A 24,440-nucleotide genomic window follows, 5' to 3' on the forward strand; every position below is an offset into this window, starting at 1 on the left:
TCGCAAACCTGAGATCGACGCGGGTGTGAATCCGCCTTTTGCCGAGCTTGCGTTAATTTTCAATACATTTTAAAATAATGTTCTAAAAGTGGAATAATATTAAAAGTGTTAATTGAGTAGGCTTTTGTTCTGACCAATTGAGGAAAAAAGCATTAGGCCTACAATAAATCACGCTGCCAATGATGATTAAATCTAAGGATCACTTAGCTCGGATCACGCCAAAACATGCAAATTATTACTGTTATACTTTGCTCTCAAATTGTTAATGTTAACAACATCAGCATTGCGTGACTGTGTATTTAGTGTGTATTAGTGTTACCTGTAGATTTCAATGTCTGTAGCCACTCCACAGTCCAAAGTCTTTTGCTTTTTGACTACAGGTGAATCTCCAGTTGTCACTGATGATTGTCATTTGGACCTTTCTGGATTGCAATCCGCCATCAAAATGATAAGTTTAATTATTTCAGCTGCTGTGAGAACAGACTATAAATGATCCGCTACCAGCAGCGTCCTCATGTGATAAAACCGATTTGCCTGGACTCATTCCTTTCTGTTTACGGACGTGACATAATGACGCACAGACGAACTGCTACATGCTCAAATTTCCCGCGGAAATCCACCATGTCGCTCTTATTATAAATTATTAATAAATTATTATAAAACATTATTACAAGCTTACCATTGTGAATCAAGACAAGATAATTAGATGAACACTGGCTGGTTATGTACTTGCTCAAAAATTGATTTTGGATAATTTTTAACCCAAAAAACTTACGGACTGCAGCTTTAATATACAAAAATACTGAAGTGCAAATAGTATCTGCCAATATAAAGTATAGATAGCATCTAATAACTATTTACTCTTATTGCAAAAAACTGATACTTTTACATGGTGTAAATAGAATCTATCGCTATTTTCACCTATTGCAAATAGCATATCACTAAGAAAATGCTGCTATTGTCACTTTGTGTAAATAGAATATATTGCTGTTTTCACTTAGTGTAAATAGCATCTAATTGTTAGCTGCTGCCTATTTTTTATCTATATGAAGTATTGAGTTGAATTAATTCATTCCTTCACATGTTGATGGGTAATGCATCACATAAAGTGATGCTGAAAATTATAAAGTTTTATTATAGGAGCAATATCACACTCGTAGCCGTGCGATATGGCTGTATATCAGCACGCTCTGATTCGTCCGTAGGCACGAGGCCGCAGGCCGAGTACCGTAGGTAATCACAGCGTGCTGATATACAGCCATATCTCACGGCTACGAGTGTGATATTGCGTTTATACAACAGTTCGACGGCACGAGTGTGTAAATAAATAAGAACAACAACGGAGTGTCTTTAAAACCCTCTTTTGTGCAGCATTACTTCCTTCCGCCACGGATTCAAATCTCAATTTGACAGTTGGACCAAGCTTCCGTTGCTAACTCTAAAACGTCACTTTAGAACTAGTAACGAAGGAACGTTGAGTCGCTTCATTGAAACACATTGAATTTTCTACAGTATCAGAGAGAGAGAGAGAGTAGGCTATTACCTGTGTCTGGTATATTTCATTACATTCATTCTTCAAGTCGATGTCCATAATATTATATCCTTTATACAAGTCCGTTTGAATGTCCGCTGAGGAAAGCGATCTTTTTTTACAGCTCTGGGAATTTTCCATAGCACCACAGCGCTAAAACAACTTCCTTTTGCAAAAGTTCCTTTCAATTTAAAAGTCTCTTGTGCTTCACTGACTCATTCTCCTGTAAAGTGTTGCCGCCATCTAATGGCGTATTAATGTAATGTTCACTCAATCCATATTACTTAATGGACATATTTATATAAAATAATATTTATTTAACAACAAATAAGCACAATTGTACAGTTCAGTCAAACATAAAGCACTAGTTATTAAAAAAAAAATAGGTAACCATTTACGCTGGTATGTGGGTTTTACAAATATTTAACGAATGAAAAGGATTTTAAAGAGCTTGTGACAAAACCTCCTAACTCCATTGGATCTTCAAACTGTCAATCAAGCCTCATTAATCCGCCTCACCTCGTGAATGAAGTGCGCACGCAGTTTGGACATCTCTGTGCAATGCAAAGGTAAATAAAGAGCTGATGTTTGAAAAAAAAATTGTAAAGCGTTTTCTTTACTCAAAAAAAAAAACATATGTTTATAAAGTTTAATGTTTTACATATTTGAAGCGGAGAAGAGTCTATGTCCTGTCTAGTTGTAGTCAATGTGCTATATAAGGGTGTAACTTAACGTTTATTATTATCAAATTTAATATAGCACAATTCGACTTGCTCTGTAACAAATAATAGATTAATAAGACCAAAGATTGCCCGTTCTATGTACTCAAATTGAATTATGTCTCGTGTTTAACCACTATAAGAGCCAGCGGCAAATCCCCGAGGCACTGGCCGAGATGAAACTGTTCTCGGCGGTCACAGAAGCACTGAACGGCCGCTGACGCACTCGAGCTCTCATCTCCGAAAACGTCAAAACATATTGTAAAATAGGCGCTGTTATTAAATATGAGTCACATATTTCAGGTCTAAACAACTACATTCTCGCCTAAAAAACTATTAAAACTACAGTTTGTGGTACAAGAAGTAGTATTTGTAAAAATTACGGTTGATTTGATCGGCCGCCATGACGGTCACTTCAAGCGGAGTGATACAAACGGTGAAAAGGCAGTAGGAGTGCTGTTATAACTGAAATATCGCATGGCTATCAGCCAATCAGATTCGAGAACCAGACAGAACTGTTGTATAAATAGTAATAATATTTTTTAATAGGTAAAATTTAATTCAGCACCATGGCTCCGTCAGGCAGGAATGCATGAAGGCAGAATGGAAATGGAGGAAGGATAAGTTAGAGGTTTCTCTTCAAATAATGAGGCAATGCTTTTCTGAGTATCAGGCTGCTGTGAGAACAGCATTTTTTTAATGTTATTGCACAGAGATGTAATGCCCCCTCTTTTCAACAATTAATAGATTACTTAATCCAGCTATATGTTCTGGTTTGACTCCCTCATTAGAAATGTGAAATGTTTCGGACACTGAGCAGGTGTCATTGACACGTTAAGGATGGCATTATTCGTTTGAAGCCCACTTCAAAGCCTTAAAAAGCCATTAATAGCAGTCTCCGTAATGGGGTTGTTCCCATGGGCTTTAAGCAAAGGGTTGTTCAGCCGCTTCTTAAAAAGCTTAACTTAGACCCACTAGAATTGAGTAATTATCAGCCAATCTCAAAACGACCTTGTATATCAAAGATTTTAGAAAATGTAGTTCTGTCACAGTTAATGTTATTTTAGGAAAGAATGAGGTCCTCGATAAATTTCAATCGGGTTTTAGGGTGGCTCACAGCACAGAGTCTGCACTATTAAGAGTTGTAAATGATCTTTGTATAATCAGAGATTCAGGTAATTTGGCAGCCCTTATTTTATTTGACTTGAGTGCAGTAATTGATACAATAGACCCTGTGAATCTCATGTGGTTGGGATCCATGGGACGGTTTTAAAGTGGTTTGATTCTTATCTTGCGAACAGATCATTTTAAGAGAAGTTTAGTGACTTTGTTTCATCAACAGCACCTATTTCCTGTGGGGTTCCCCATGGTTCTGTTATTGGCCTGATTTAATTTGGCATGTTTGGATGAGCTTAAGAGCTGGATGGCTCACAATTTGGTTCAGTTAAACCAAGGAAAAACAGAGATGATGATCTTCGGGCCTGTCAGAGGATGCTCAGATATTGTTACTTATTTAGTTCCATGGTTAGCCTATTGACATGTCCAAATAAGTAATCTAGGAGTTGTTTGACCCAGAACTGAAATTTAACAAGTAGATCAATGCTGTGATTAGAGTTGCTTTTTCCAGGTCAGGTCTCTTGCCTGATTAAGTAATATTTTTTTATAAGGTAAAAACAATAGCTTTCTGCTCTTTGTAACTTCAGTCTGTTTTTAATGTTTAAGTTTTATTTATTTAGGGTTTTTTTTGTATTATTTTTATTTTATCTGCAGGCAGGTAATGCATAAAAGTTTTATTGGCTACCATTTCTGTGTGATTTATGAATGTTCACACCCTATTCTCACCCTATCTATCTAGGAAGTAAATTACGATTTATTGTATATTATGCATTTCAAGTGTGCAGTATTTTAGGGCTGCAACGATTAATCGCAAATTGCAAAATAAAAGTCTGTTTACACGTAATACATATGTGTGTGTTCTGTGTATAATAATTATCTGTGTATAATAATTATGTATATATAAATACACACACATTCATGTATATATTTAAGAAAAAAATTATATTTATATATAAAATATTTGTTTATATGTAATATGAAAATATATAAATATATATATTTATAATACATGCATATATTTCTAAACTTTATACCTGTATATGTGTGTATTTATATATACATAATTATTATATACAGAACACACACATATATATTAAATAAACACAGACTTTTATTTTGCAAACGATTAATCACGATTAATCGTTGCAGCCCTACAGTATTTCAAACCCAATTATGTCCCACAAGTGTCATCTTCTCTTCATAGTTATCTGCTGCCACACCTTTTGCCACCCAAACCTGCTCTGGACATCCATGGCTTTCGGCACCAGAGCAACAACAACATCCAGCGGCATTTTAAGATGAGCTTCGTACCTGCAGGATTTTGGGAGCGCTTTATAGCCAGAATGCTAATCAGTTTAAACCAGATGGACATACAGGTAAACACATGACAACTTAACAGGCCAATAAAAGCCATAATTGCAGTCATTGCAAACATACAATTAGAAGGCAAACACTGACAATGCTTCTGGCTGGGAGTTTACGGCAGCCTCTGAAAACGCATGGTAAGACGCTTGGCATACTGGGGCTTTCAATATTTCAGGTACCAATTTTGCTCAAATTTTTGGAAAAAATTTGTTGATTTATATATCAATATAGTACCCTAGCAACTGTTTAGCAAGACTTCTATCTCTGCATCAGAGCATCGTAGAGACATGGCGGTTGGCTTTTGACTCATGCTAGCAAACTGGACTTCCAACATGCTACACATGCTAGCAGTGAATTGCAAATAGCTAATACTGATTAGCTAAGTGCTAAAGTGGGCTGAGAACATGCTAAGAACTCTATAGGAACTCCATAGTAACTGTCTGTGACAGCTACCAACCACCTAGTAAGACCATAGCAACCACCCAGGTTACCATATCAACCACCTAGCAACCATCAATAATACCCTAGCAACCACCTAGCAACACCGTAGTGACCACCCCAGGTACCTTAGCAACTGCCTAGCAACCACTCAGGTTACCATAGCGACCACCCCAAGTACCTTAGCAACTTCCTAGCAACACCCTAGCAACCACCCATGTTACCATAGCAACTGCCTAGCAATCACACCAAGTACCTTAGCAACTGCCTAGCAACACCCTAGCAACCAACCAGTTTACCATAGCAGCTGCCTAGCAACCACCCAAAACACCTTAGCAACTGCCTAGCAACACCTTAGCAACCACCCCAAGTACCTTAGCAACCGCCTAGCAACCACCCAGAACACCTTAGCAACTGCCTAGAAACAACCTAGCAACCGAGTGCCAAATTTTGCCAGTGCAAGCACCATTCACATTTTCTTCAGGAAATGTACATTCTAGTATTGTGATTGTTATTGTTGTTAAATTAAAATATGAAACAAAATAAGAAATATTACTATTGTTATATTTACTGTAAAATTAAAAATCAGAAACATAATCACAATAATAAATAAATTTTATAGTATAACAGTACATTATTTTTTGTATTACTTTTCTTAATGTATTCATTTTCAAATGTTAAACCATCAAATTTATTTTGGCAGAAAACCGCAGAGAGCCCTCAAAGTTGGCATGAAACTCATTATAGTTTTTCTTCCCTATTATGACGTATATCCAAGAGAAATGTCTTCTGAAACAAAAAAAAAATGTAAGGTGGGACTTGATTTTGTCTGTGGGGGAGACATTCGTTGGTTGTGGTTTGATATTGGTGAATCTCATGTGAGTGACAGGTTGTCCGGCCCTCGCACCAGTAAACATCATCATTAGAGAATAGATGTCGCTGCAAGAGGAAGGGAAAGTTATTTTGAATAATGATTGAGAGGGCACATGAATTTAAAAAGAAAAAAGAAGTGCACAGACAAATCATTTATAAGAAATACCGCAATATTCTATAAAAAGCAAGAATTGTCAGTTTTGATTTCATGCTGACTTTAAAGCTTCTCTTTTGTTGACAGGGCTTGACATTAACTTTTTTGCTCACCAGCCACTGTAGCTAGTGGATTTTCCAAAGTTACTAGCCACTCAGCATTTTCACTGGCCACAATTTTGCTGTTGGGAAATTACATTTTATATGATTAAAGTTGACTTTGGCATGCTAAAATTAGATGTTGAGTCATTTTAGTTGATTAACTAGATTTAAAATGCTTTTAAACTTTAAAATGCAGATTGACCACCCAAATCAAGATTAGGCCTACATGGTATATCAGCTGGTATGTAGGGGTGGGTAATATGAGCATAATATGATACATTTGTAAGTTATTTTTGTTGGGCTATATAAAAAAAACAAAGAAGCAAATTAACAAATTACAAATACAATAGTAAATTAATTAGCCAAAACTCTTTTTTTCAGATACAGTAGGATTATTTAACATTTATTTAAAATGTTTTGTTGTTTGATTAACATTATTGACAGACAGGAATTTAATTGGGCTGCTGAAAGCATGGATGTAATATACTGACACACATCCAGTTATTACCCACTCGTTTACGTCCATTTAAGCCACACGATGGACATTTTCACATCCGTGTTTGCGTATATTTGACTATTCAGGTGCAAGAAGATCTGATCGCGCGCGCGAAGGAGAGAGAATGCTTCTGTTGTGTGTAATTCAGCACGATCCCATCTATCTATTCCACCTATCCACCTATCTAGGCTGAAATTATATTCAACTCGCTAAAGGTGGCTAGTGGGAGTGGCTGTCTTACCTGCCACATCTGAAATCTACCGGCATTTGGCGGGTTGGTGGATGTTAATGTCAAGCCCTGTTTGTTGATAATAGCCGATTTATAAGCACTTCTTATTACAAGTTTGAGAAGATAGTTGCATATGATATGAATGAACATTAAAAAGATAAAAATTAATTAAACGTTAAAAGAGAAAAATGTGTGTTGCAGCATTTACTATGATCAGTCGCAATGAATTGATTGCGTGTAAAAGAACACAGTGCTATGCTTCATGCTGAAACACAGCGCATATATTTATTTATTAAATTGCAAAGGCTTTGATTTAATAAGTAATATTGCAGTTTCTGTTTTATTTCAATTTATCGTGCAGTCCTAGTAATGCATCAGTGAATTTGACGCGTACATGAAGCGAGACATATCTTTGCAACGCTTTGGCTGATTTGCATGAAGCTTGCTATGCATTGTTGCCACAAAGCCCTGATCGTACAAGTTTGGTGACATCGCCATCTAGTGGCCTAGGTGCATAAAATCCAGCCAGAAATCTTTATAATTTTTCCATGATGAACGTCATGATTCTTCACTTTATGTATTTCTAGGGTGCTACTTTATGCTATTTTGGACCAATTTTGCATATTGTTTTTTTTTTTTTTTTTTTGTTATTTGCTTCTCCTCCTACAGTGTTTGTTGAATCCTCACCAAAATTGGTTCAGGTCAGACACAGACACAGACAAAGACAAAACCACACAAATTCAATTACTGGATTTTATACTCCAGAAAAGCCTTATCAATTTTGCTGGCGAAGACACCAAACAGGAAGTGAGTCATTATCTTAGCAAAGCTTTTGCATATTGACACAATTTTTCTGTTTCAATGCCACATTGGCCTGAGAATATCAGTCAAATTTGTAGCACCACCTACTGCTAAATCTAACAAATCTGCTTAATCATTCAGTATCCGAATGAAGGCATGGCCGTGTAGATGCTGCTGTATTTTATAGTATTTCCTTTTGTGACAAGTTCTCAGGTGAAAGTGTCGTTGAAGCTGATCGCAGTGTTCTGGCTGGTTTCAGTGGACTGATTTTGATGTCTGTAATCCTACTTTCTTGGATTTCCGTAATAGGCATTTGAGACCAAAAAGAACATGAAAAACCAGAGGAATCGCAGTACTGTGATCTACAGCTTTGCAGGGAACCAGCAGCGCAATCGCTGCAGCACGTTTCGTGTCCGTCGCAGCCAGACCATCTACTGGAAGGAAGGGCTACTGGTCACCTTTGATGGTGGATATCTGAGGTTAGTAAGTGTTTATGTATTAGGTATAATTCGTTTTGTATTTAATGAATAAAAGTATATTTGTTATTAACATATCTTTAACTTCATCACTTCAGTTTTATTGTTAAATTTTTTTTTTGTTATTTTTTAAATAAAGCTAAAATAAAATATAAATATTATATGAAAAACTTAAAGTACTTAAATGGAACTAACTGTAATAAAATAAGATGAAGTACCAAAATTACTAAAACTGAAATTAAAGCTAAATAGAAATATTTTTTAAAATATTACAAACTAAAACTAAAATGAATATTACAAATATAAAAATTCAAAAAATTAATTAATTCTATAGTAAATAATACTAAAATAATACAGTATCTGTCATCTTGTGACCCTGGACCACAAAACCAGTCATAAGGATACATTTTTTGAAATTGTAATTTATACATCATCTGAAAGCTGAATAAATACATTGATGTATGGTTTGTTAGGAAAGGACAATATTTGGTACAATTTTGATAGAATTATTTGAAAATCTGGAATCTGAGGGTGCAAAAAAATCAAAATATTGAGAAAATCACCTTTAAAGTTGTACAAAAGAAGTCCCTAGCAATGCGTATCCACTCACAAAAATAATTTTTTGATATATTTACAGTTGGAAATTTACATAATATCCTAATGATTTTTGGCATAAAAGAAAATTTGATAATTTTGACCTATACAATTTATTGCTGGCTATTGCTACAAATATACCCATTCGACTTATGACTGGTTTTGTGGTCCAGGGTCACATATATTTATGGAGTTTGCCGCAAAGCATTTTCGGATTACCTTCTCTACAAACACACGCCTTAGGTGTGTAGTCTATTTGCTGTATTTGTATTATTTGTGTTGATCAATATTTCTCCATTTTCGTACGGTGTTCTGTCACAGAAATCATTTGATTCCAGTGTTTTTTAACCATGTGATCAGTTCTGAATACATGTAAACCAGGACTATTATCGTTAAGTAAAATTAAAACAATTTTGTAAATTGAAATAAAGCTGAAATAAAATAAAATTAAATATTAGATAAACTTAAATTAAATTAAATTAAACGAAAATGAAATTCCTTGGCAACTCAGTGAAATGAATTGAAGCACTAACATTACTTACTGGAAATAAAAACTAAAACAAAACTAAAACTGAAATAAAAATAAATTCAACCTAAATAACAAAATTGCTTAAAATTCAATTAAAATTAAATGAAAACTAAATATGAATCAAATCAAAATGTATATATAAAGCACAATAAAAACAACAGTAGTAGTATGTAAATAATTAAAATATATATAACAGTTATAATAGTATATAAATGATACTAAAATAACACTGATGTGAACATTTGACCCAGATCCTAACCCTAGTGTGTGCAGAGATTCGCATAAGAAAAGACTCGCACTGTTTCTCGCCCACAGCGTAGAGTCATCTGACCTAAACTGGAAGAAAAAGAAAAGCGGAGGCATCAAGATTATCTGCCAGTCGGATACGAGGGACTTCTCCGCCATGGCTTTCATCACGGATCACGTTAACTCTCTCATAGAGCAGTGGTTTCCTGGTGAGGACTCCTCCAAATGTTATTGATTTTCTCAGATCCCAGTCCACAGGACGTCTCAATCACTAGATCTCATATATTTAGGGTGCTTTCACACTAGCACGTTTGATGTGCACCCGGGTTCGATTGATGTACATTTGGATGATGTGAATGCCGTTTTCTCGAGTGCGCACACACAAACCATACCCGAATACATATAAAAAAAGCCGTTCTGGGGGTACGGTTCATGTGAACTCCAGTACAGTTTGCTGCTTATATGAATGCAATTGTACTAAATCACGTAACCACTATTGAAGTATGATTTGCTGCCGCCTTCTGTGTCATCCTTACCAAGCAAAAGGGGTAAACAGTTGCTGCTGTTTCGAACCCAAATAACATTGATTGTAAAATACTTAAAATACATTCAAATATGTTATTTCATCACCAAGCTTAATGATAGGGTAGGTAATTTTCGGAGAGAATAGCGAGCTAGCTTTTAAAGCATAACATCCCACAGTCTAGGACTGAACCAGTAGTAATTATTCCAGTTAGAAGCAGCACTGAAATGCTGTTTGAGGTGCACATTGTGACAGTACTAGTCTAAGATGATAAAATATGAGTGACTCCACGCAAAACAAAAGTGACGACATCACTGAAGACAGAAGTCCAACAGAAAACAAAAAGACTAAAATAACATCATAATTAGGGTGTCAAATGTGACAATATTTTGACAAACATCCTAAACCCATAACCAAAGGGTATTGATATGGATATGCAGCTGTTTGTTGCAGTACAGGCACTGTTGATGTTTGCTGTGTGTCAGTGCAAAACTGCTTACACTATTTACACGCTGTCAGTCAACAACACAGGTGCATCACAAACACACAGTGAACTCGTATAGATGGGATGATTCATACTTCAGTTTATACTGCAGCAGTGATTGATTCATTAATCCACACAACAGCTGTTAATTACACCAGACGCATCAGCACACACCTGCTCGGTTCAACAGTTACCCATCAGGACTTCACATGCGATTCACATGTGTGTTTTCCACTCTGCACAAATGTTTGTGGGTAAACAAACTAACTGCTGTGAGGGATTATTAACAGATGCATGTAATACAATTACATAAATATTGAGATGTAAATTGAGTGTTGTCAAATAGCTGATAAATAAATCTATAATAATAAATATTAAAAGATAAATCAACCCTTAAAAATAAATATATACAGTGCCTATAGAAAGTCATCATACCCTATGAAAAACTTTACCTTTTTTAACATTCTGGAGGATTATTAAAAATTAAATAGTGAAATAGCTGGTTTGGTAAAGTGATCAGCCCCTTAGAGTATACCTTTATAAACTTGCTCAGGTGCAACCAATCAACTTCCAGATCAAACACCAGGCTAACTGCCCCACTTGACATCAATTGTAGTGGTTTTTACTTCAGAATAAAACCAACTGCTTCTTGAAGATTGCAGCAAGAATTCACCATGGTTGGGAAAGTGCTTTCAAAAGGCCTCCGGGATAGAGTTGTAGAAAAGTTAGGAGAAGGCTACAAAAACATTTCGAGGGCTTTAGCTCTCCCTCTGAGTACTGTTCAGAGCATCATTAAGAAGTGGAAAGCGTATGGCACCACCAACACATTGCCTAGTTTAGGCCGTCCGTCCAAACTGAATGTCCGAGCCAGGAGGACATTGATCAGAGAAGCTACCAAGAAGCCAAAGGCAACTTTGAAGGACTTACAAGGCTTGGGACTGGTCGGTCTGTGCATTTGACAACTACCTCACAAGCTTTACACAAAGCTGGCCTCTATGGCCTTTCCTGAAAAAGTGCCATACACCTGGAAGTCTCTGATGTCATCTGGCAAAAAGTGCTATACTCTGATGAGACCAAAATTGACCTTTTTGGATCGAACTCCAAGCGCTATGTTTGGTGAAAAGCAAACACAGCACACCACCCAAAACACACCATACTTACTGTGAAGCATGATGAGGGCAGCGTTATTTTGTGGGGGTGTTTCTCTTCAGCAGGGAGTGGGTGATTAGTCAGGACACAAAGGAAAATGGATCCTGCCAAGTACATCCAAATTCTTGAGGAAAACCTGCGTCCCTCTGCTAGACAGCTGGAGATGGGCAGGTCACATGACAATGATCCTAAACATACCGCCAAAAGAACAATATAATGGCTTAAGGATAGGAAGGTGAATGTCCTTGAGTGGCCAAGTCGGAGCACTGACTGAAATCCCATAGGAAATTTGTGGATGGACTTGAAGAGAGAAGTCCATTGCTGCTCACCACAGAATCTGACTAAATTTGAGCACTTCAGCAAAGAGGAATGGGCAAATATTCCACAATCTAGGTGTGAAAAGCTAGTATCCAAAAAGATTAATGGCTGTAATTTTTTTTTCTTTCAGAACTGTTGCCTTTTTCTTTCTTTTTGTTTGTTTTGTTTTGTTTTGTTTTGTTTTTGTTTTAAGGCAAAATTTGTAAATAAAGCTGGAAAAGGTTGTTTTTTTTATTTTTATGGGTTTTGATTTTAGGTTGTACAACAAATAAAGTAACTATTTCAGAAGGGTATGGTTATTTTCTATAGGCACTGTATGCATAGGCCGATGTATTATCTTGTCCTTTTAACAGTTAAGGGGTTTTCCCGTGACTGACAGCATTAGTCAAAGCATTTGTCAGTTGCGTCTTGTTCCGTGTTCACAGCAATTTAGTCTTTTAAATGTAAAAGTCTTTGCTACTGACTGACACACTCATAAAAGGCAGTCTTTGTCGCCAACTAATGGTGTAATAATGTAACTGCAATTACTGGTCACAGTCAGGGACTATTATTTCCGGTGGAAGGAAGGCTTTTAGTGAAAGTTTACTTCATGGAAGTTGATTGATACATATTTTTAGCTTTAATATTTGTATTGTGTGGTAAAAGCAATTAGGTACTCGAGGCTAGTGCTGTATCGTGAATAAGTCACGGCTGAAGGGGTTGCTGAAGGTGTCCGCTTTGCGTCGTGCCTAACAACGCCCTACAGCCCTGACTTATTCACGATACAGCACAGCCTCTCGTACCTTATTGCTTAAATTTTTTTTTTTTTTTCAGATCAGAGAAATCATCACTTTAGCCAAACAACCATTGTAGCCATGTGGATTCATTTGAATAATTATGAATATATAATCTGCCTTTTTCTCTCATTAAGCCATGATTAATGTCCATTTTTATATAAATATGAGCATCCATATACATACATTTGTTTAGCATTTCAAACACATAATTAACTTTGGCCTTCTCCCCCGGTCAGCGCTGACAGCCAGCGAGAGTGACGGCTCTCGTCTCATTGAGCAATACGCTCCCTGTCCGTACTGCAGCTCCGTAACCAGAATGTCTGACCCACTGCCTTTGTCCGGCTCCAATACCAGCACCGTCCACTACTTCAACATGGAGGACTGTGTCCTGGCAGCCGTGGACAAGGAGTATATCACCTGCCCCAACCATCCCAAACAGCCCGTGCCGTTACAGGAGCTGGTACCCGAGCTCTTCATGACCGACTTCCCTTCACGGTAAGATGTCAGCATGAAGTTTTCAACCATTTTTGACATTTTTTTCTTATTATCTTTTCTGGATAAAATTGCCAGCTAAAAATGAATCAAATCCATTGCTACTAAATGCTGATGTTAGCACTGTTGTTTTCCCACCAAAATGAGATATAACAAAGTCCTTTTAAGGTAAGTCATTTCACTCGCCGGCCATCTCTCGGGCAGCTATTTTAGTCATGCAAGTTTACCTCCTATCTCTTTGAATGGGGAAACGTCAAATTCTCCAAAACTGTTCACCAAGCTTACAATTAAATTTCATATTTGAAATAACCAATGAAATCTGAAAACAACTGTCTCATACATTTTAATTATTACATTCAAGTAGCATTACAAAAACTTATTTTTCAGACTGGACCAGCCAATGTGCATGTGCAGTCATAAGTGAACACTGACTGTTTCTACAGAAACCGGAGCTTCTGACAGCAGCTGCAGTGATGCGATGACTTTACCATTTCCTCCCATTCATAAGTAATATGAGTCCTCTGACTTTGTCTATCTAAAGTCTTTGGATACATATCAGAAATGAACTTTCTCTGTCGGCGCGATGAGAGATGACACTGTGCATTTAAGTTACATGACAAAAACTACAGCTAGACAAATAAACAAAGAAAAGGATTCAGAGCAGCTTGTTGTCATATTTTACAGTACTCTCACAAAAATCTGATGTGAAGAACAAATAGGTATATAGTCTTTATTTATTTTGTATGAAATATTGAAGTTTATAAGTTATTGTTTTGGCACACCTGACCGAGTGGCGCTACATATTGTTCTAAAATAGGGTTTTAATTCTGGCATGTTAACGAACACGCCAACGCACCCACTTTGATTTTTGTTTTTCAGTGGAAAAAATTTAAAACACTCCGTTTTTGTCATCATAGTAAGAGTGAGACATCATTCGAAACTGTAAAGGATCTACTTTTATTCGTGTAAACTTACAACGATAAATGTTACAGTAGAATGTTTAGACCACTGTTTACTGTGAATATCTGCTCAAACGCAGATGTTTATAATGACTATGAGGAAAGGACAAGGCATGAGAGTGAAGATATTGCTATGCTTCAATTAAAATGTAAAAATGATTAAAATTTAAAATGACTAATTTTTTGAAATTGTTTTAGTAAAGTTCATAATTATTCCATAAATTTTACTTTAACAGCTGCATGTAAACAATTTTTTATCCTTACTTTTAAAAATTTTTCTATCCTTACTGAAGTTTATTGAATTGTGCAGTAACATATTAGCATATATATGTGCTCTCCTGAGCATCTGCTAGCATGTGGCATTTAAGTTTTGTATTCAATGTAAATGTTGCACACCTGGTCCTAATAACCAGGGTTTAGATGTGTTTAATCGAGCTGAGTCAAAGTGGGTTAGGGTTGAGTTATAGCACAAATATACACAAGGCTTTCGTGCTCTTGTCTTGGCATGAGATGTGTGTTCTCTGTGCGGTTGTGGTTCATCACATAAATTGGATTATTAATTCTGATGTTAAAATGGAAGCAAAATCTGAGGATTTGAACTGCAGTTCTTGTCTTTGAGCCACGTCAAACAAATCTCTTTCAAGAGGTTCCTGTGCGGCAAAGGGCTTAGTAAAAGTCCTGGTGGGATGTCATACTTTATATTAGGACTTGAAAATCACATAATTATGAACTGATAAATCTCAGGGTTACTACATTTGCGCGTTTGGCAAAAGCTTTCGTCCAAAGTGATTTACAATGCATTCATGGTTTAGTTTTGTGTGTGTCTTGGGAACTAGAACAGCAAGCTACTAGTACAATCCAGACTCTAGTTGTCAACAGGGCTTGGAAAAATTTAAAAAGTCAACAAGAAACACTGATCACAACTCATTTTAATGTTAAAATGTAGGATGAGACTGGATTTTATTCATCAGAATTTAAGTAAAAGAAAGATGATTTTGTGATGTCATTATTTTACAGGGTGGGTTTTTACAAAACAACCATTTTTTATTCATTTAGAATAACATACACTGATGATCATTAAAAAACACTGATCATTAAAAAAACAAAAAACATGCAGTAATATTTTGCCACATTGGCTCTGTTTTAAACTCGAGTAGACAGCATTTTTAGACTGCAACTTTATGCTGAATTATTAGAAAACTAATTTTGGCCATCATTTAAGGCGACTTCCTATTTATTCCTCATGAATAATGCAATCCATTGTGACAAGAACAAAGTATGATAGACAGAGTCCACAGAAATGTTATAAATTTATATTTGTTTTTTCCGCAATAGAAAATTAATAGTAAATAATAAGTAATAGTAAATAGTGTAAAAATAATTTGGTCAAGCCGAATAAGGGCAGCAAAGGAAATATCTGTGGACATCTGTGATCATGAGGTTAGGATAAAGCTGTTTAAATTACAGCTTTTAACATAATAACATGGTTTATAACTTTTGAGCAGTAGGTGGCGCTATGACGAAACTGTGCATGCATCCTAAAGTAATGCCTGTGAAGACATGTACCAAGTTTCGTGTCAATACACAAAACTTTTGCAAAGATACAGCCGCATATCCATTTTGGCATGCTCGCAGTCAAATTTCTTGATGCAGTTAAAAAAAATCAGGGGTTGGGTCTATCAAAAATCTTTTAATACATTTTTGTCATGAGTGTCTGTAGATATTGCATACCAAATTTCATACAAATCGGACAAATTTTGTAGAAAGAGTTTGAAAAAGTAGGTTTTGAATTTTTCAGTATGGCGGACAGTAAGTATGGTAGAATATGGCAAATTTGGTATCGTAGGACTCGGCATAAGCCAACAAATCTAATGATGTAAGTTAATTGACACTGTGTTGAATTTTTCATATGTTATAAGCATTTGCATTAATTTCATTATATCTCTTGACCACTAGGGGCACCGACCTAATATTTTACAGGCCTCAGAACATGGCCTCGATGAATCATACTGAGTTTCATAACGATACATTCATGTGTTCGTAAAACACATTTAGCATTTTATGACAAAATTCGAAATGGCCTATGCCCAAAATGGCCAACCAAAGAAAATTGGATATCGTTCAACTCAGCATGCCTCAAGGAATCTAAGGAGACCATCCTCATGATTTCAGGACAAGGTATTCAAAAGTTATAATCTCGGCACCAGTTGGTGGCACTGTGACGATACTGTGCATGTAACCCCAAGTCATGCCTGTAATGACATATGCAAAGTTTGGTGTCAATACACCAAATCATTGCAAAAATACTGCATCAGATCCATTTTTATGTGCTATATGGGAACAGATTGGCCGATCAAAAATCTTTTAATAACTTTTTGTTTGTCTGGAGTGTAAGTAGAGGCTACATAACAAAATTCGTGCAAATTGGACAAACGCTTTAGGAGGAGTTCGAAAAAGTAGATTTTTTGGAAAATTCAAAATGGTGGAAACATTTTCATGATGGAAATGACGCCATAGGGTGCTTTTGAATCAGCTTGAGCCATGGAATCAGAGGGGAAAAATATTTTTTTTTCTAGCACTTACACGTCAAAACTTGTGAGCATAAACATGAGTGAATCTTTGAACTGTCGGGGATTGACCCCTAATAAAAAATTATTCATAATGCCTAATTAAACAATATTTATGTGTGCTATGTATTTTATCATTAGAGTATTACATCAGTCACTTATGAGGTTTCGTTTAAATTTATTTAGGCAGCACACTTTTAGACGGCTCACTAGCATTTGAAACAGAGCCACTGTCACACCGAAATTACTGGAATATGTTCTTAATACAGTTTGGAATTACTTATAAGGTCGAGTTAAATTGCTTTACTCACAAATAGTGACCTTTAAACTTTCTCTTTGAAGAGACTTTATAACAGGCCTTTTGTGAATATCAGACCTAATGAGCATTAACTCGTCCTGACATGATCAGCAATTTTTGCTTACTTGCAGATAAACCTTATTATTCAGACCAACAACTATATCAGTTGTATCAGTATGTAAGTGTGGTGTGCGTGCATTTATGCATGGACAGTGTGACCAAAACCTTATCAGTCATGCTGCATGACAGAATATAGTTATTTTTTCTGTTAATTCAGCATAACATTTAATAATCATGATAATCATGCAATAATAGAGCAAATTAAATACTAAATAAATGGCAGAACTTGATGGACTCAAACCAATAGATAAGATTATTTGTAACAAATTTCTGATCAATCTGTCATCAGTTATATTTTGGTATTTTTTTATATACTATTATGGTATTTATTGATATTTTAAATTAACTTGTATTTTTATTTTTTAAGTTATGTGCTTTTTAAATATTAGTTTTTGTTTTTTTATATATATATATATATATATATATATATATATATTTTGCTTTAATTTTTATGTTAGTGATTTTTACATATTTCAGCTTTATTCCAATTATCAAAAAAAATGTTTTAAATATTTTAATTTTTGTTAACAATAGCAACACTGTCTGGCATCTGAACAAAAAAAAGACAAAAAAAAAAAACCCTCGAGTTAAAAACAAAAGATTTGCATGAACTTCATATCAACAGCAGTGTGGCCTGGAGACGTCTTTAATTATACAGGGAGGATGAATGATTTTACCAATTATTTATATTATTATGCAAACAGTGTAATCCTCTTGGCTTGATTTCTCATAAACGAGTGTTTCCTGTTAATATCTTAGCCGCAAGTTTGTATCACATGGCCATAAGGAAGCTCTGTGGAAGGAGAGCATTAAAAGCATCTGTACGTACGATCAGCCAGCGGGGCGGTTCAAAGCACACGTCAAATGAAATGACATTCCCATATGGAGCTTTAATGGAAATGATTAGGAATGACAGCTGACTAAATGAACTCCTTTTGTATTGACAGACATTGGGTTTGATTCAACAGCGGCTGCAAGAATGGAGCTGGAAAGAGAAAAAGCTGTTGGATAATGATGGAAATCTTGCAAAATGTCAAAAGTCGGAATGCATAGTTTAGTTTGGGATTGGTACAGTTTTTATGTTTTAAAGGAAGTCTCTTATTCTCACCAAAGCTGCATTTATTTGATCAAAAATACAGTAAAAACTGTAATATTGTGAAATATTATTACAATTTTTTTCTACAACTCTTTTCTATGAATATATTTTAAAATCTAATTTATTCCTGTGATCAAAGCTGAATTTTCAGCATCATTACTCCAGTCTTCAGTGTCACATGATCCTTCAGAAATCATTCTAATATGCTTATTTGCTGCTCAAGAAACATTTATGATTATTATCAATGTTGAAAACAGCTACTTAAGGCGAGACACTACAGGCAAAAACACTATTTTTTCATACATCTGTCAATTTTGAGATGAACTTTTTGGCTTTTCATAGTGTTTTTTCAGACTAGTGGAAAGAAAACATCGAAAATACGTGTTTATCTTTTATAACACTTTATCTATTTGCGTGTGTAGATTTCAATTACAGTACCTATCTTTAAAGGCCGTTTTCTCAAATGAGTTTTTTCTCCTGCTGTGAGTCAGAAATCTCCAATTCTGCATCACTTACACACACCAAACTTTGTTTGTTGACAGTATTTTTTGATTAATGGAATGATAAAAAGAGGTCCCATTCTGTAAAAGAAGAAAGAAACAATAATTTTGAACCTGGATTTATCCAATGTTAAGATTTTTGTTCTAGAAATGTATGCACATTAGTGCATATTTAATTAGACAGTGCCTCAATTGTAATCAATCAACTGGGAAAGTATGGTGATATCTATTAGTTATCTATTTTTTTTCACCCTATACACCTGGGGTGTCTTGCCTTAAAGGGGATCTATAACACCACTTTTACAAGATGTAATAAAAGTCTCTGGTGTTCCCAGAATGTGTCTGTGAAGTTTCAGCTCAAAATACCCCACAGATCATTTATTATAGCTTGATTAATTTGCCCCTATTTGGTTGTGAGCAAAAACATGCCGTTTTTTTGTGTCCCTTTAAATGCAAATGAGCTGCTGATCCCCGCCCCCTTTCCAGAAGAGGGCGGAGCTTTAACAGCACATGCTTCGGTTGCTCAACAACAACAAAGATGGAGAATCTCACACAGCCAAATGTTAATCTTTTGTGCAAATCCAGCATTGAATTGACCCTCGTTTGTGAAGCAGTCCAGCTTAAAATGACGGCATGACATCAACACACTCCTACAACAACTCTTCCTCTTCTCTAAAGCAGCCCAACATGGCATCACCCCCTTTGTTTTGTGTTCTCGGGGGCGGGGTTTATGTAAATTTTAGGGTTAGTGATGTCACTAACCCAGGAAGAAGTTTGTTGTAGTCAATCCGTTTGTTGTAGTCCTTAAAAAGTGATTTCTGGAAAAGAAAATATCTCCCTTTGCATTGAACTTTGAGCGTTGTAACATTGTAGATGTTGTTTATGCTCAAACACCAACATTACACACTAACTAAAGTTAAAAAAGTGAAATCATAATCAGCCACCCCTTTAATATTTTTCCTTTTTTCTGTTCTTTTTTCACAATTCTTTGATTAAGAGGAAGTTCAAATAAACAGCATTTATTTGAAATAAAGATTTTCTGTAACGTTATAAATGTTTTACTGTCACTTTTAATCAATTTAGTCATCCTTGCTGAATAAAAGTATTATCTTAATAAATCTTAATTCAATCTCAAATCTTACGTGGTGAAAACTTCGATATGTGTGTGTTTCAGGTTGTTCCTGTTGAAGAGTGATCTGCAGTGGAGTGAAGAGGAAGCAGATATCCTGGGTCAGGGTGGCAGTGGCACCATCATCTACAGAGCTAAATACAGAGGCCATCCGGTGGCTATTAAACGCTTCCACTTCAAGAAATGCAAGCAGCAGTCGCTCAACAGCAGCACAGGTACCTTACGCTCCTGCACTGACCCTGAAGTTCCTCTACAGGCAGCCGTTATTATCTTTAGGCCGTCACCGGATAGTTCCGCTCACTTCGATGCTTGGATTTGCATTCAATCTGCTCGATGAGAGATTTTAAAGTCAGAGGTGATCAGCTGGCGAAAGTAAGCCATGTGTTCCGGCAGCCGTATGTAAGGTCAGAGGTCAAAGCGCTGTCGTTCTGCTTAAGGCTCGCAGTGGGACGCACGGCGTCTGTGACTGATGGAATTTCCTGTTAACAGAGAAATCTAATCCTCATTGGATTTCTCCCGTTGTGTGTTTTTTCTTTAATCCAAGACCTAGTGAGCGGCAGAATTTAATGAGATTTATGCTTGAAACAAGTAATTATCTTGAAAAGTTTTGTAAGTATTTTTTTGCTTGATCAACTGGAAGTTTATCAACAAGACAAAAAATAGTGATTTATAAATTTATTTCTTGTAGCCACTACCAAAGCAAGTGATCGACATGGCTCTAGCAACACCGCAATCATGAGTTTAATTCCTAAACATGCATGCTGATAAAATACATTCATTGTATTATAAATTGCATTGGATAAAAGCATCTTCCAAATGCAATAATTTAAATGTAAATATCTTCTGCTTAATATTGAAGTCTTTAATTTATGTGACACTGCAACAAACAGGGATGTGATTTCTATGTATTTATACAGATTTTTATGTTGTCAGACCTGAGGGAAAAAAGTGAAAATTTGCGTTTTCAAGTATTTCATGCATGAATACTGACAGCACTGCACAAGCTAGCAGCAACTTCTGAATATCAAGTCAAGTCTCCTTTATTTATATAGCGCTTTATACAATACAGATTGTTTCTAAGCAGCTTTAGAGGGATAAACAGGAAAATAATTTTTCAGTGATGCAAATAGAGATCAATTCAACTGTAAAGCAGCTCTAAAAAGACAATACAGCACAACAGTTGGGTTCCGGATATAAAATCTCCATACATTTTCTCCATAAGGAAATTGATTTTGAATGATAATTTATAAACTTTTAAAGGCAGATGTACTTTGAGCTATGAGGTTGTTAATCCATAGTATTAACTTCTGCTGAAGATGTCAGTCTGCATCATTTCAATGTAGTTTTAAAATAATCGTATTTAACAGTGGAATTCCTAGTGAAAAAGTACATTACCCATGATGCTGTACAGAAAACTCCACCAATCAGAGAGTCGAAAAGAGAAACATGTGCCAAAATAGCTCTTTAGCTCCGCCCACTCCCATGAAGCACTGCTAATGACGTACTCGAGTCAATCTTTCTAGGCTTTCAAAATACTGAAATGTTTATATATTTTTATACATATAATCAACATTTGTACATGAGAAGTTTTATATTTCTCAATTTCTTCAAAAATTTGAGATAACTCTTAATATATTTATTTATTTTTTTTTTCAATATATCTAAATATTAGTGCTGTCAATCAATTAAAAATTAACTAATTAATCACACATTTTATGTATTTAACTGTAATTTAACCAAAATTTTTGAATACACTGCCCCGCCCAAAAAATAAATAAAACAAATATAGCTGCGAGCAGCAATGGCGGGCCCAAGCCGGTGGCACCGCCACCCCGGTGGCTTCAGGGCAACTGTGCACAGCGGGCAATAGGCAGTTAAAAAGATTAACATCAAAGGAATGTCAAATTCACTCCACATTTACTGCACTATAAGGTGGCGCTATTGAGCCCTTCCTCCCTGCCCGTTTCTAAGGCTTTGCCCATGTCTACTGGCTAACAATCCTGATGTGTGTGTGGAGTTTCAAACAATTTGAAGCATGCTCAAAAGCATTCAAAATAATATTAAAGTTTGATGCGTTGCAAAGGTAACTGTGTTTGAGATATCACAATTCTTTACAAAGGTCTACATCTGCCATGTTTTGACATTATTCAAATGAAGTCTGAAGCAAATCTGGTAAAAATAAGAGGGTGATCTCAAAGTATACTGAAAGTAACACATTTCCTGCTGCCATTTGGTTGCGGTATAACTTTGACTCACAATAGTCACATCCATGTGATCAGCCTTGTAGAACGAAGACATAGCCGAAGATTCATCAAAATTAATTAATGTATGCAGAAGTTATAACACTTTGTTTCCCTTTTCTTGCTATAAATTCATTGCCTCGACACGGCCAAACCATTTGAGATATCCAACATCTGTTTGCAATTAAACAACTTCAGTGTGTTAGCACCAAGTTAAAAAAGTTTGGTGTAAATTGTATAAACCCTGAAGGAGTAGTAGTATAAAATTCATAGCCTGTTTTTAAAAAAAAAATTACATTCAAACCAAAATAGCTGACTTTCTGTTTTGTGGAGCTGGTGAATGTAAATTAGAAAATTGTCCGGCTTGATGAGAATAATATGTGTACCGAGTTTGGTGACTATAGGAAAAACAAACCCCCCCCACTTTTGTCAAAAGGTGGCGCTACTGAGCCCCTCCACCACGCCCATTTCTATGGCTTTGTCCATGTCTACTGGTTGACAATATTGATGTGTGTGTCGAGTTTCATGCAATTTGAAGCATGTTAAGAGCCTCAAAAACACTCAAGAATATTATTACAGTTTGACCTGTTGCCATGGCAACAATATTTAAAATCCTGTCACAGGTCTACATCTGCTGTGTATTGACATTTACACTGATGAAGTTTGAAGCAAATTAGGTAAAAATAAGAGGGTGATCTCAAAGCATTTCAAAAAGTGACACACTTCCTGCTGCCAGTTGGTGGCGCTATAACTTTGACTCACAATAGTCACATCCATGTGATCAGACTCCTATAACGAACACACTCCTGAAGCTTCATAAGCATCAATCAATGTATGCAGACATTATAACACACTTCCTGTTTCCCTTTTCTCGCCATAAATTTGTTGCCTCGCCACGGCCAAACCGTTCGAGATATCAAAAATCCGCTGGCAATTTTTCATCATCAATGTCTTGACTTCATGCTGACCAAGTTTGGTGGTGATCTGATTAATTGCCTAGGAGGAGTATATCAAATTCCAGAGCATGCATTTTTCAAACAACCCGTAATAGCTGACTTCCTGTTGAGCCGGCGTATAACTTACAGCATGAAAGTTGTTCGGCCCGATGAGGTCTATATGAGTACACAGTTTCATACAAATACATGCAAGCGTGTTTTTAATATATGGACCACGTTTTTGGACTCCATTCCAGGGGGGCGCTGTCGAGCCCCCCTGCCACGCCCAGGTCCCATCCTTTGCGTCATCCTAATGGCTGCAGATTCCAATGTGTGTGCCAATTTGCCAAGTTTTTGAGCACGTTAAGGCCTCCAAAAAGCCCCGGATGACAGAAAAAAAATTATTCTCCTTAGAAGAACAAAAGGGCCCTGTGCCTGAGTGGCTTGAGTTCAGACCTTAAATTCATTAAAAGTCTTTGGGATGTGCTGGAGGAGACTTTACAGAGTGCTCACCTCTTGCATTATCAATACAAGATCTTGACCAAAAATTGATGTAATCTAATGTAATTGTCATCCTGGAAAATGGTCGTGATACATCTTCCTACATGGTTGTTTAATAAATAAAAAGCTACACACTCCTATTAGGGTTAAAAGTTGCCAAACATATAACAAGCTAGACACATAATAATCATAGCAATAACGATCCAGTCCATAATGATAGACTCTGACAGTTCTTAAGATCGTGTATTTGTTCACAGAGAGAGACATTTCACAGATGTGCGCCAGTACAGATTTGAGTTCTTCTTTTTTTTTTTTTGCGTCCTATCACACCTGAATGGTTTAATAGGACTTGAATCAATGATAGCGTGATCATATACGGATGCTGTGATAATTGCATTTAATATTTTTAACAAGTTAAACTGAAAAATGTAATTAATTGCATGTGTTAACGCTAATTTTGACAGCCCTGCTTAATATGTTTTTAAAAATGTAATTTATTCCTGTGATGGCAAAGCTGAATTTTCATCAGCCATCTTTAAATTTATTTAATTTAGATTTATTAAAGTATTTTTTCATAGTTAAAATATATTCAATATAATCATATTAAATATGATTTGGGGGGGGGGGCATTCTTTTCTTTTTTCCATAGTGGATCACATGATTGAACAAAGCAAAATATAATATA

At 35.9% G+C, this 24,440-nt stretch overlaps 1 protein-coding gene across 6 annotated transcripts in view; it reads left to right on the plus strand.

The window, feature by feature from the left end:
• lrrk1 (leucine-rich repeat kinase 1) overlaps nt 1-24,440 on the plus strand; it is a 111,985-nt gene that overhangs the window by 48,779 nt on the left and 38,766 nt on the right. For 4 of the 6 annotated variants that reach the window (XM_067401379.1, XM_067401382.1, XM_067401380.1 and 1 more), the window contains exons 21-26: nt 4,571-4,742; nt 7,692-7,829; nt 8,133-8,302; nt 9,738-9,877; nt 13,155-13,413; nt 20,125-20,294. In XM_067401379.1, coding sequence (XP_067257480.1) covers nt 4,571-4,742; nt 7,692-7,829; nt 8,133-8,302; nt 9,738-9,877; nt 13,155-13,413; nt 20,125-20,294 — 1,049 coding nt within the window. The remainder of the gene's footprint in view (nt 1-4,570; nt 4,743-7,691; nt 7,830-8,132; nt 8,303-9,737; nt 9,878-13,154; nt 13,414-20,124; nt 20,295-24,440) is intronic. The other 2 variants (XM_067401383.1, XM_067401384.1) reach the window with 1 other exon arrangement.

This window comes from Chanodichthys erythropterus, chromosome 11 (assembly GCF_024489055.1).
Source record: "Chanodichthys erythropterus isolate Z2021 chromosome 11, ASM2448905v1, whole genome shotgun sequence".
NCBI classification, from domain to species: domain Eukaryota; kingdom Metazoa; phylum Chordata; class Actinopteri; order Cypriniformes; family Xenocyprididae; genus Chanodichthys; species Chanodichthys erythropterus.